This window comes from Miscanthus floridulus, chromosome 3 (assembly GCF_019320115.1).
Source record: "Miscanthus floridulus cultivar M001 chromosome 3, ASM1932011v1, whole genome shotgun sequence".
Taxonomy (NCBI): domain Eukaryota; kingdom Viridiplantae; phylum Streptophyta; class Magnoliopsida; order Poales; family Poaceae; genus Miscanthus; species Miscanthus floridulus.
The window spans coordinates 19,737,176-19,751,262 of NC_089582.1; the positions used below are offsets into that span (position 1 = coordinate 19,737,176).

The following is a 14,087-nucleotide window of genomic DNA, read 5'->3' on the forward strand; positions in this document are numbered from 1 at the left end:
GGGTCACACCAGGTGATTCATCACGGACGAATAACAGTCAAGGAGGAGACATGCATGTAGATACGGACAAATATCATCAAGAAAAAAAACAGCATGGTTGGTAGCCTAGCGAGCCAGAAATCAAGTCAAACCTCATAGCTTTGACCAGGCATAAGCATGCATGAACCTTCGTAGGACAAGTTCAGTACACAAGAGCTAGCATCCGCCGCATCACATGTGTATATATATATAGAGCCCTAGCTACTTTTCATGTTGCAAGAACATAAAGGAAGCAGGAGCTAGCATCCATAGATAGCAGCTGTGTGCTACTCTAGCTATTGATCAAAGAGTAACAAGAACCATATTAGATATACATAGCAGCTGATCAGCAAGGATCTAAACTGAACCAAGCAAGCACTTATTGTTGCATGCCGACTAGCTCTACATCGTTGGTGGTGCAAGAAGAACAACACTACATGGCAAAAGAGATCATGGCTGGCGGCGACCATGGCGAAGGAGACGAGGTGGTGCTTGTGGGAGACGAGGAGGAGGAGGAAGACATGCTTCCCGGGTTCCGGTTCCACCCCACTGACGAGGAGCTGGTCACCTTCTACCTCCGGCGGAAGGTAGCCGGGAAGCGCCTTAGCATCGAGATCATCAAGGATTTCGACATCTACAAGCACGACCCATGGGACCTTCCAAGTAAGTAGCTAGCTCGTTTTTATATGTGACCTTCCAATATACACAAACTCATGCATGTGTGATGATTACTCTACTACAATTTCATGCAAGATCGTTTTTTATATGCTTGCAACAAATAATTCATGCATGAACTGAATGAACAAATAAAAATTGTTGCTTGGATCGGAGATATAAACTTTGGACTTTGGAGCAATATAATGATGGATAACTGATCACTGATGCATGCATGTATGCAGAGTCGAGCTCGATCTCGGGAGAGAAGGAATGGTACTTCTTCTGCCTGCGGGGGAGGAAGTACAGGAACAGCATCAGGCCCAACAGGGTCACCGGCTCCGGCTTCTGGAAGGCCACGGGCATCGACCGCCCCATCCATTCCGCCGCCTCCGGCCGCGCCGGCGACCCCATCGGCCTCAAGAAGTCGCTTGTGTTCTACCGTGGCAGCGCCGGCAAGGGCACCAAGACGGAGTGGATGATGCACGAGTTCCGCCTCCCGCCGCGCGCCGAGAGCACCCACACTTCGCCCAGCGAGCAAGAGGCGGAGGTGTGGACCATATGCCGGATCTTCAGGAGGAACTTCACCTACAAGAAGCACCCGCAGCAGCAGGTCGCCGGCAGCAAGGTGTCCGCCGCCGCGGCCGTCGTCGTGCAGCCCGGGGAGTCTAGCTCCGTCACCGTCAGCCTCGAGTCGGACACCGGGGACGAGTACACGAACGACCTGCCACAGCCCCCGCTGCAAGCTCCGGCGGTGATAGACGACTACGGCTATGGCTACGGCCAGCAGCAGCAGCAGCTTCAGCAGGCCCAGTGGAACAGCCACGCGCTGCATGCAGCGGCCACGGCGCCGCTGCTGTCACCGACGATGGCCGCGTTCCACCACGGCGTGCTCAGTAGCCCTGCTGCCGGCGGGCTAGACGACATGTACTACAAAGATGGGTCCAGCTGGGACGACATTGGCAGGATGGTGATGGAGCTGACGGACCCCAGCCCCAGTGTGTTCTCCATCTATGACACTAGATCATATGCCTAGGAGACTTGCAGGAGGCTGTATTGTTCGTTCTTCGTTCTGTGCATGCTAGATTTTTTTGTTGGGAGTCCACTGCAGCTCCACCACACCACGCAGCACCGTACAGCAGAGAAGAGAGTTTCCCAGATGTATTATGTTGTCAAAACAATTGTATCGATGCCGATGCATATAGTATACATCGTATTGGATATATGGTGTTATTTGTTTTTTTTAATAAATATATATGATGTTATTTGTTTGTTCCCAATGTACTAGAGAGACGAGATTAATTTACTCGTGTGACATCATCATTACCTAATATAATGAGCAATTAAACCTCATGAAATATGGTCCTAGCTAGGCTAATGAGATTTATTTTCCTCTATGGTTCATATTTGATGTGGTTTCACCACATAATATAACCTGGTCCAAATTCAAAACACATTTTGACTTCACTGGCCCAAGTGTGAGGTGAAAAGCGTGGGCTGGACAGGTGCACAATGAAACAATGGCACTTTCTTACCTGGTGCAAAGGAAAGTCTAACATACATGTGCTAGTAATATATATAGTGCTTCCTCCATTCTAAATGGTAGGTACTTTAGCTTTTATCCCATGTCAAGGTTACCTAACTTTAACTAGCTAAATGTATATAAAAAAATATATTAACATCTACATCATGAAATTAATACACTATTAAGATATGTTTATGATGGATTTAATGAAACTAAATTAATGTTGTACATACTTACGTTTCTATGAATTAAGTTGGTTAAACTTAGAGAATTTTGATGAAGGAAAATTAAATCAACCAACATTTTGAAATGGATAGAGCGAGTATGTTATAATGTGATTACCATCAGTCACAACTAAGATTACTACAAGATGAGCAAAATGGGTTTAAGTTTTTTCTTAAAAAATGGATAGAATTCTATCTTTAGACATCCTCTTACAAAGATGCATCATATCATACTTAAGATCATTAAAAAAAATGTGCCATTCTTGCTATCAGCCACGTTGCAGCCTCCAAGGCTGGCGGAGCATGTCGGATACAATGTGTCATTGTCATTGTCAGCCACATCGTGGCACTATTATATTGCGTAACACACCAAACTACACCTAAACTAGAGTGAATGGTGGAAGTTAAGAGATCTAGATCGGGGATGAGAAGAAAGAATAAAGGTTCAAGGGCGATGTGTGAAGGGGGAGGAGTTGAGGATAGCCCTGGTGCCACCACATCACGATAGTGGCATGTGATTTTCGATGGCCCTAGCGGTACCAAAGTGGTAGGGGGAAAGCGTGGCACTAGAGAAACAAGCTTTACAATTGCCACATTACAACCGGCAATACATGAACCGGCAGCGATGGCATGTACCAAGCATAATATGCTTATTTGCTTCACTTGCCAAGCATAGTACCATGATACAAATTCAAGAATGCAAACATTTTGCATTTGGTTGATTTGATTTTTGGTAGGTCTTTGCCAATCGAATAATCGGTAGAAGGAAGCACACCACAATGGAGGTTCGCTTGCAATGACAATGGAGGGAACTGGCATAGATCTATGTTTGTGGTGCTCTTTGCGGTGGTAAAATTCACTATATGTAGGCGATAACCACAACAAGAGCTGCTTGTTTTGCCAATTATTTGTTTCATTTGCTAGCACAAATTCAAGATTTTATTGTGAATCCACTTGCTTGTAGAGTGAATCGATTATGTGATGATGAATCATTATATGTTGAATTGGAGTTATTGCTTTACTTCTCTTAAGTGTGCATCATTTAGTTCTTTTGAATATTTGTGATGTTGAATTAGGGTTGGATCAGTAAATGATGAAGCCACAACGGCTTCATTATTTAGCTAGACACGATAGTAGATCATTTTTCTTTATGGACAAATATAATGACACAAAGAACACATCCACCAGATTCAACGCTCATACATAACTACCTTGTATGGCATATTCCCTATAGAGCACCTTGGGCACAACCCTAAATCAGGGCATCTACATGTCTATATATAGAGGCTCCTTGGGAGGTTGATTTCTACACCCAACTGTAGTAGCGCCACCCTAAAACTCAGCCCCTATTCATATTTCCCTTATTCCAACATATTGATTGTGAATATGCATCATTTCACCTCAATAACCCAATGATTAATATTTGTAATACATATATTTCAGCCACAATAATCAGCTTAGCAAATTCAAACATGGCACTTCAAATTCAAAATACAAATTTAAACATAAATTTAATTTCATATGTACTATAAGCAAGCTCTGGCCCAGCTGGGAGGTGCTCAGTAAGCTCCTCGATCTGTGAAACATGATCTGGCCGGTCTAACCAGGAAACTCACAACTATTAAGAGCAGCACAAGGATGGCCGAAATCACAGCTTAAGTCTTGATCTTGACCTGTCAAACTTGCTTTCACTACAACTTGTAACCATAGAAGCCAGCAGGGCCTATGTATAGGTGACACGTACCGTACGTAACCTTGAGCAGCTAGCAAGACGGCTATAGCTAGCTAGCTAGCTAGAGAGCAAAATCAGATTAGCGTGCTTGCTGATTGGCCCGAGGCTAAGAAGATCAGCACAAGCTTTATTAACTTTGTCGTCTAGTTAATTAGTATACTACTAGTATTTGGAGGCTGGCCTGACGAATAGAAGAAGGTCACCATCTCCGATCCATCAGAGACAGATTTCAGCACTTAGCGTACGGTTTTCAACAAAGGAGAAAGGGAAAACCTCAGCATCCGCGGATGTTTCGAGCTCCAGACTCCTCGTCACGTTGTCGCTTTCAGTTTCAGCCAGCCGGCACAGCCGCAGGATTAGGTGAGCAGCAGATCCGTCCTGCCTGCATGCTGCCAATTTCAGTGTCAGCTAGTAAAACATTTCCAATCTCTTTCCACAGCTAGTCCCTGACCATGGCTCGTGTCCACACCAAGCCCCGTCGGGCCGGGGCCTCGATCGATCGACACGCTCCGCTCGTGCGTGGAAGTGGGACTAAATCCTGTTCCTGTTTGCACAGCGATCGATCGAGACAAGAACGTCGCCGTCGCCGTCGCCGTCGAACGAAAAATCGTCCGGCCGTCTCGACTGTCAAGTAGTCGAGTGATTGGACCATCTGATCCGGACTTGAGCTAGCTAGAGAGGCTAGCAGCGGAGAGCACAGCCTGTTCCTATACATGTTGCCCTAGCTAGCTTTTTCCTGCGATCCTGTACTACTACATAATAATAAAAGAATTTTGCTAGATATCTGTCAGACTGTTTTTGTTGTTATTTATCTGTCAGATTCTGGGCCGTTGATTTGTTTGGAGATTCGTGCGGCTGTTTGGGTCCGCCATGCTAACGGGTCCACCACGCGAACGGGTCCGTGAAATAGAACCTTTGAAACCCGTTAACCTTACCTTTTCATCTACCACGACATTTTCCCCCAATCCCCTCCGCTTCCTCGCGCGGTGGCGCAGGCGCCACTGTTGGCTCGCTTTGCGCCGCGCCAGGCGGTGTGCGGGGCGGAGCTTTCGGGGGCTGCCGCGCTGTGCTGCAGCGAGCTGTTGTTGGGTGCCCTGTCCACGCGCTGCACTCCCCCTGTGTCGCGGCGAGCGGTGGTTGGAGCAGGAGCGGGAGTGGGATCCTCGGGCGTGGCTTCCCCGGTGCCGACAGCCATTGAGGAGTCTCTTGGTGCTGTTGGATTTTTGAAAGTGTATTTTGTTCTTCGCATGGTTGTTCGTTGATTTTGATTTTGATTTTGTTTTGAGGAGCAGGTGGGCGAAGGCGGGGCGTCGGGTGAGGGAGGGCGGCGCGGTGGGCAGAGCCGGATGCGCTGACGAGGGACGGCAGTGCGGTGCGGGGGCGCCGGGTTGCCAGTTGACTACGGGCGGGGGCGCTGGGGCCGGGGGCAGCGATGCGGCGGCTAGCCATCTCACTCTGTCCGTTGTCTGTCAGTTGCGACCGAGGACAGGGACGGGACACGCCTGGGGGGTCGGTGTTTTAAGTAAAATATATAGTATTGCGTGTCTGGCTTGACGGTGTGCTGAGAGAAAAACGAGATTTATACTCGTTCAGACAGAAAGTCTCTACGTCTAATTTGTCGATGTTGCTTGTGTTATTAGCCCTGAAAATTTGTAGTATGGGTTACAAACGAACGAGAGAGAAATGATTTCAAGTCTTTGGTGGAAGGAGTGAGTGGGTGCTGAGGGCTTAGTCGCTGCTCAGGCATGCATTCGTGCTCTTGTGCAGATCTGGATCGGATCTCGATGGGTCGATCCTCTTCATGAGGCGTTCTGCTTTTCCTTTTATAGGCCAATGGAAAGTGCGGGTTACAATGGAGGAAAAGGAGAAGAACGAGAGAGAAGAAGGCTTCTAGGATCGTCGGGTCCTTCTTCTCCTTCATGCGGGTTCCGCCGATCCTATAGACGTCAACAGGGACGGCTCCACGTCGTAGCCCTGTTCGTCACTGACGCCATACGCAGGCGTCGTCTACCGGTCATGGCGTTCCATTCTGTCCCGGCGGACGTCGTGATGAACTGACGCGCCTATCAACGTTCGTAAGATAGTTAGACAGAACAGCACCGGCACGCCCGACGCTGTTCTTGATGTGAACCCTCAGGTTTGGCCGTCATGGCCACGGGTTACATCGAGGCGTGCCAGTTCCTTCCCTGGTGTCAGAGTTTTGATCCAGACCCATACGCTTCCACCTGGAGTGGTTGGCGGCGGTATGGGTCCCCGTCGGATGAGACGGAGCACGAACCTAAGGGGTCAGGCGAGACGGAGCCCGCGGCCCTGGCGACACGCGAGGCAGAGCCCGTCCCTAGAGGTCGGGCGAGGCGGAGCCCGTGCACCACGGGGTCGGGCGAGGCGGAGCCCGCACCCAAGGGGTTGGGCGAGACGGAGATCGTAGCCTCGAGGTCGGACGAGGCGGAGCCCGCCCCCAGAGGTCGGGTGCGATGGAGATCGCGACCTTGAGGTTGGGCGAGGCGGAGCTCGCGCACCTGGGGGTCGGTTGGAGCCGTAGTCGCGCTCTTGACTGCTCGGATGAATCAATGTTGATTACCATTCGCTCCTCCTCTTCAGGTACCCTAGTATTGGTCCCCGATAGTAGCCCTCGAGCCTGCGGAGGAGTAGAATACTCCTTCGAAGGCTTTTCCGAACGGGAGGACTCTAAGGGCATTGGACTTCTTTTGTCACCCACCGCGTGTCCTGAGGACGACGATTCCCTTTCGTCGTGATCAGACCCCTTGGTGGTATAGCCGTAAGATTTGGTGGGTCAGAAAAGGTCTTTCCTGATTCCGACCCCTACGGGGGTCTGTCGTTCTACGGCCACGCGTTCGGTCTCCTTGCGAGTCCAACTTTCCTCGAGCCCCCGCCCATAACAGGGGTTCGGTCGAGGGTTGGCTCGTTTTTGTGATCGTCTTCCCTCAAACATTTTTTCTGATAAAAAAGGATGGGCTAAGCCGTGCCATGATTTTCCTCTATGGACGAATCATGGTGCTCGGTGAGCTATTAATGGGCTAGTCCGAGTGGGGCCTCAGCATCCCATTCGTGGGGGTCTGGCTTGGGTCAGCTGGTGACTGACTCTAGATTCTCAGCGGTCAATCTATATAGTTCTCCGGTCTGTTCGACCGGTCCCGAGGGCTCTCTTCCTTTCTTTGAGGAAAAACCATAGATCGTATCCAGCCGAGACTCGAACGTAGGCTAGGATGCCCGCAGCGCTCGTGCGCCCGGGTACTGGCCACTAGCGGGCCCATTCCTTTCCACCCCTTACTCTAAAGGTGCCCGGAGCGGTTGTATACTTGTCGGTGGGCCAACCTTCGAACTCCTGGGCCTAGATGGGCCGTAGGAGCGTTTTCAGCTCCGTGTCCCTCTTACCTGTGATGGGTCATGGCCCGTTCGTGGAGGCAAAACATCCGGCACGTTTTCCGAGGGGATGGCCATAGGTTGTGTGCGCACGCCCCGCAACGAGATGTGGTGACAGGTCATGGCAGGCATGGAGATCTAAGCAGGCGGTTGCTTTCCTCGCACCCATCGCCCCTATAAAACCAAAGGGCTAGCCGTCCATGTTTCATATGCACACCTGCATCCTTACCTCTGCAGCCACGCCGCTGCCGCCAACGCTTAGGTTTCCTACCCCCGCATCTCCACCACCGTTGAGCTCGCATCCGCCCCCACCTCCAATGGATATGTGGTGCCGTTCCGACATCACCTTCCAGCTCATGGAAGGCCTTGTCCATCGTGGTTTTCTCCACACGCTGACCTCGACCGAGGAGGGGCTGCTGCCCGACGATGAGGATTCGCCATCGTCGCTCGACGGCTATGTGGTGTCATTCGCCCACTTCCATGAGCCTGGGCTCGCGACCCCCACCCACAAATTCCTCTGGGGGGCTGCTGCATCTTCTACAAGATTGAGCTACAGCATCTCAATCCCAACAGGATCCAACACACGGTGGCATTCGTTGTGCTGTGCGAAGGATTCTTGGGGATCAGCCCCTACTTCGACTTGTGGATGTATTTCTTCGCCGTCAACCTTCAGAAGAAGAGGGAGAAGGGCGATAGGCAGGAGCTGCACAAGCCGATGGGGTGCGCCGGCATCCAATTTTAGAATAATCGGGTCGGCGAGTACCCGTCCATGCGGCTCTCGACATCCAACAAGGGGTGGCACTCGCAGTGGTTCTACCTCAAGAATGACACCACCGCCCCTCTGTTGGAGTTCACCGGGCGCTTGATCGAAGAGGCCCTAGAGCAGTGGAGGAAGTGGGGCATCCTGGAGAAGGATAAGAAGAAGATATGAAACCACATCGCTGTCATCCACATCCTAAAGGAGAATGGCCTAAAAGGGTCGGGCATCATCGGGGCTTACCACGCGAGGAGGGTGGCACCATTGATGACGCACACTCTCCCGCTATACGTGATGGCACCTGAGGCATCGTTCAACGGAACGACCCTCGCCGAGGGAATGCTCCCCAACTCCGAGATCACGCAATGCATCAAGGAGGCGATGGAGCCTTTGCGGGATGACGTAGGTGCCACCCTCGACTTCATCTACCTGGTGCCAGGGCATCCTCTAATACGGCCGGAGCCAAGCTATGTTGTCTTTGTAAGTTTCCCTTTCTCTTACCTTCTCTTCAATTGATTTCCTGACCCTATGAGACTAACTTTGAGTGGGGCGGGACCAGCCGAGGGACCTCATCCTCACAGATCACCCGGAGCCGCTGCCGAGGGATTTGCCCATGAGGGTGGCGAATCGCGCCAAGGGCGAGCGACTGAGGAAGGCGAAGGAGGACAATAAGAGGAAGAAGCAACGGAAGCTACGTGCGCGGGAACGAGGGGAGGACACTGATGATGATGATGACGATGATGATGATGGTGACAACGATGAGGTGATGGAGGAATAAGAAACGGTAGCCGATGATATTGAGTGGGACAACCTGGAGAACGAGGATGGGCTGATGGGCATCGGTTCGTCCTTGCAGGCGTCAGGACCATTCCCATTCCATGGAGGGGAGGGCATGTTTGGGGAGCCAGCGGAGGTAGGCCATTCTAATGCCCCCCCAAGAACCGACAGAGGTGGGACGCACCATCGGCCTACCTAGGAGCCAATAGAGGCGGACGGCTCTGCCATCACACCTAAGGTGCCAGCGGAGGCGGGCGGCTCTGCCATCGCGCCCCAAGAGACAAGGGGAGCGGGTCATTCTGCCAATGTGCCCTAGGAGCTGCCAGGGGCGAGCCCCTCTACCCAGGAGCAGGGGGCAGGCTTGAAATGGCCTTATTCCAATGAGGTGGAGCAAGGGTCAGGGGGTTCGTCCCCCAAATGCATCTGCCACCCGACGGCGCTGAGGTGAGTTATCAATTCCTCTGTTTTTTCCTATTTTAGTCGGATTTCATCGTGACTTATGTTTTTCGTCCCTTACAGCATCGGCAGGCATCGGAATCCTTTGGCGCTAGCGCCAAAGAAGAGCATCACCCTCCAATCGAGGCGGCGATCGTCGGCTGGTGTCGTGCCCATTTCAGACGGGAGTGGCGCCAGTGTGACCGTGTCGCCGACTGGTCAGGCGCTGCCCATGGGGGCGCCTGTGCCCTCGATTGGATGGGTGGACATGGGCGTTCAAGGGGTGCCTTTGGAGGTCGTGGAGCAGCCAATAACAGCCACGATACCGCTATCGACGGTGGGGCGGACGGGGCTGCCAACCACGCTTGTGACACCAACCGTGGCTAGCATGACATAGCCGATCGTGAACCCACCGATGCAGGTGGAGGTGGTGGTGGCCGTGACAGATGGGTCATAGCCAGGCGCAACCGCAGCGTCGCCTAAGGCATTGGTGCGACCCGTGCCAACGGTGGCCCAAGTGACGACGCCTAGCGTGGGCCGGATGGAGGGGGACGTGGCCACGGGGTCCCTAGGAGTCCTGGTGCTAGGAGAGAGGTTCACGTTCGCACCGTAGACCCCTTTCATTACCGGAGGGGGCGTCCTAGCAAGGACGTCATGGAGAGAGGGGTCGGTGCTGCTTGGGGCTAGCGGGCAGTCATCCCTAACCTTAGCATCGGTGGGTAGCAGCTCACCCATGTGGGGCGGGCACCTACTCCAGTGGGCGGATCTGCATGATTCGGCGTCGATGCTTTTTACCCTTGATGACACCGTAGAGAGCATGGAGCTGGAGAGCCTTAACATAGGGATCACGTCCGTGCTCGAGGCCCTGGACCACACCGTGGGCGCATTGCATGACATCGTTGTTCCCTTCAGCCGAGTATTGTCTGGTCCTACTTCTTGCCCTTTACTTCCTCTATATACTTTTTGTATCCTAACCATCATCTCTCTGCAGTTCCTTATGGCTCGCAGCCAGGGGAAATCTCAGTTTCTTCATCAACAGAAGGAATCCTAGGACCGCCTTGTTGAGGAGGTGTCGCTATGTAGGGAGGTGTTGAGGTGGCATGGCTACGTAGGGAGGTGACAGCTCAGCTCATTGCCACCCAGCAGAGGGTGGTCGTGCTGACTCCCCTCGCTGAGGAGGTGGCCAATCTTCGGTCGTGGGTGGCCAAGGCCCATCAGGATGCTAACGAGGCCGAGAAGGCAGTCGAGGCCCTATTGGCGAGGTTGTGGAAGGATGATGAGGAAGCCGCCAGGGTTAGGAAGGAGCAGGATGAGTTGCTCCAGAAGGAGGCCGAAACCTGCCAGCGGATCCTTGACCTTCTGGGTGAGGTTGAAAAAGAAAGAGATCTGAAGCTAAGGGCCGAGGAGAAGCTCACGACCCTAGAGAAAAGGGCAAGCATAGATGTCGCGGTGGTCGTTCCGCTACACAAGGAGTGGGATGAGCTGATCCATACCACGGAGAGGCTCCGCTTGAAATGAGGTGTGGCTTGCGAGGAGCGCGACCAGGCTTTTCAAGAGCATGACTAGGCCTGCCAAGAGCATGATGACATGCAGCAGAAGGTCAGCTCCCTCTAGGCTGAGCTCGAAAGGGAGATGACCCAAAAGCTGGCGGCCAAGAGTGTTTTTGTCAGGCTGGCTGTGGATCTCGCTGAGGTGAGGAGAAATCTTCAGGCAGAGAGTGATGAGCTTGGTATCCTAAGCGCCTTCCTTGGAGTGATCTGCAGTAACCTTGAGGTGGTGCGGTCGGAGGGGACCAGCTCACTCACGGCTCGTGCCGTTGAGATCACAGCTCAGGATCACTCAGTCCTTCGCGATTGCTCCTTCTCATTATGGGGACAGCATCGATCTAGAGGCGATGAGCCATGGCTACGTGCCCGGTTATGAAGTCCACGAGCTGGAGGAGATGGAATTGGCGGTGGCTCCCCTTTCGCAGGACCTGGCGGACATGATAGATGGCATAGGTCTCCCCTGGAGGGGCTAGTTAGTTAAATAGGTCGGGCGGTCATTTTTGTAATAAGCGGATAAGTTCTGACCCTTGTGCTTTGTTTAAACAAGCTTGTTATTTTGTTTGAACAAATTTGGGGTTTTCTTCCTTTTTGTGTGTAAAAAGGGGTTAATGCGTTCTGACCCTTCCTATTGTTAAGACCGTAAAGCTTGAGGTGTGGGTGAGAAAACTCTGATCACGCTGGTAAGCAAGAGTGTCGTAGCCATTGGGGCGTAGGTTTCTTGCAGTCCAACCAGTTTTACTTGATGTTCATTTCCGCAACCCTTGCCTCTAGGTCTCGATGTGAGAAAGAGGCCAGGCATAGTGACTATTTTAGAAAGGGTATATGTATACCCTTATCAGCCCCCGAGTGAGACCCGACCCCTTGCCATTGTTGGGGTCGGGTTTCACTAAAGATCGAGAGAGATGATAGCAAAACTAGTAGGGGAAAGCGTCTCTTATTTTAGAAAGGATTCATTCTCCTTGCGAGTTCAACCTTTTAGGATCCCCTCCCTAGGGTCTAAGCCATCGTTCTACGACTGCGCATTCAATCTCCTTGCAAGTCCAAATTTCCTCAAGCCCCCACACGTAGCGAGGGTCTAGTCGAGGGTCGGTTCATCTTTGTGATCATCACCCCGTCCGTGGTTTCCGCAATTGGAGGGGTTGAGCTAACGTCACTTGCCTTGATGGCTTGAGTGATGCGCTTGGTGAGCTCACTAACGGGCATGTCCAAGTGGAATCCGGGTCTGTCGTTCATTATAGGGTCAGCATAGCCCTCATGTGGCATTCCACTGCTCCTTAACCCTCCTCCTGGCAGATGCCTGAGTCGTTTTAGAGATCGACTCAGGTGGCCCGCTGGTCTCCCCTCGATGGAGATTCTATGGGCTTGGCTCGAGGTTAGGATCGAATGAGAAGGTTGAGATGACCCTATCTGCTTCTAAGCAGGTCAAACAAAGGCTGCTGAGACTCATCTATGTTTTCTCCCCTGGCTCTGTTCATTGCGAGGCAACCTCGAGGCAGGGTTTGTGGGCTAGCCTTCAAACCCCGGTCGATTGGATTCTCGAGTCTGGGTCGAGTGGCTTGAGCCCTCGAGCCCTATTGGGCTCGGTAGGGGTCGGCCGAGTTTTATGCGTCACCCTGTCCATTGTTTCCACAGTCGGAGGGGTTGAGCTAACGACACTTGCCGCAATGGCTCGAGTGTCGCGCTCGGTGAGCTCGCTAACGGGCATATCCGAGTGGAATCTGGGTCCGTCGTTCATGACGGGGTCGACATAGCCCTCATGTGGCATTCCACTGCTCCTTAACCCACCTCCCGACATATGCCCGAGTCATTCTGAAGATCAACTTAGGTGGCCCATTGGCCTCCCCTCAATGGAGATTCTGTGGGCATGGCTCGAGGTTAGGATCGAACAAGAAGGTTGAGATGACCCAATCCGCTTCTGAGCGGGTTGGGCGAAGACCGCTGGGGCTCATCTGCATTTTCTCCCCTAGCTCTGTTTGATGTGAGGTGACCTCGAGCCCTTCGCGGGCCTACCTTCAAACCCTAGTCAGTTGCCGCTCATGTCGAATGAGACGACTACCGCTTCATGATACGACGCGAAGTGTTGTGATGCAATAATTGCATATGCGATGCTTGGATGTATGAGAATGGATGAATGAATACTCGTGCACTAGAAAATGAAAGTGGAGGTTGGTAAAGTTACCTCAATGGCTTGACTGACGGGTTTGGGGAGCTCTTTTCTGGATATGTTTGAGTGGAATTTGGGTCCGTCGTCATGATGGAGTCAGCATAACCTGCATGGGGCATCTTACTACTGTTTACCCATCTCTCGGTAGCTGCCCGAGCCATCCAATCGAGTTGGGTGACCTGCTGGCCTCTCCTTGATGGAGATTCCGCTGGTAGGCCCCTCCAAACCCTTCCTGGGAAGGTGAAGGCTAAAGCTCGGGGTGCGGGCAACTAACTTTGATCACACTGGTGAGCAAAAATGACGTAGCCGCTGGGGCATAGGTTTCTTGTGGTCCGACCAGTTTTACTCAGTGTTTATTTCCACAAACCTTGCCTCTAAGTTTTACCGTGAGAAAGGTTCGGGCATAGAGAATGTCTACCGAATAGACACTCTTGCCAACCCTCGAGTGAGGCCTGACCCCTTGCCGTTGCTAGGGTCGGGTGTCACTTAAATATCGAGGAGTCGATAGCGAAACTAATAAGAGAAAACGTGCGTGAATTAAGGGTGACCCATTTGTCGATAGTGGCCTAGGCTATCCGATTGACTTGGGTGACCCACTACCTTGATGGCTTGAGTGATGGGTTCAGGAAGCTCTTACCGGATATTTCTGAGTGGAATCTGGGTCCTTCGTTCGTGACGGAGTCGGGATATCCCGCATGGGGCATCCTACTGCTCCTTACCCATCTCTCGGCAGCGGCCTGAGCCATCCGATCGACTTGGGTGACCCATTGGCACAAGACTTTCCTACAGAGATAGAGGATGAGATCATCCCCCCCCAAAGAAATTAGTTAGGCAGATACGCCAGGCGGTGAACTTGTATTAAGTGGACAA

The 14,087-nt window shown here is 52.1% G+C and overlaps 1 protein-coding gene across 1 annotated transcript; it reads left to right on the forward strand.

Moving 5' to 3' along the window:
• The first annotated feature begins 308 nt into the window (after positions 1–308).
• On the forward strand, positions 309–1,798 carry LOC136545146 (transcription factor JUNGBRUNNEN 1-like). The gene is made up of 2 exons (XM_066537174.1): positions 309–681; positions 918–1,798. Exons 1-2 carry the CDS (start codon positions 408–410, stop codon positions 1,706–1,708), a joined length of 1,065 nt encoding a protein of 354 aa, XP_066393271.1. The 5' UTR covers positions 309–407; the 3' UTR covers positions 1,709–1,798.
• Positions 1,799–14,087: the final 12,289 nt, after the last annotated feature.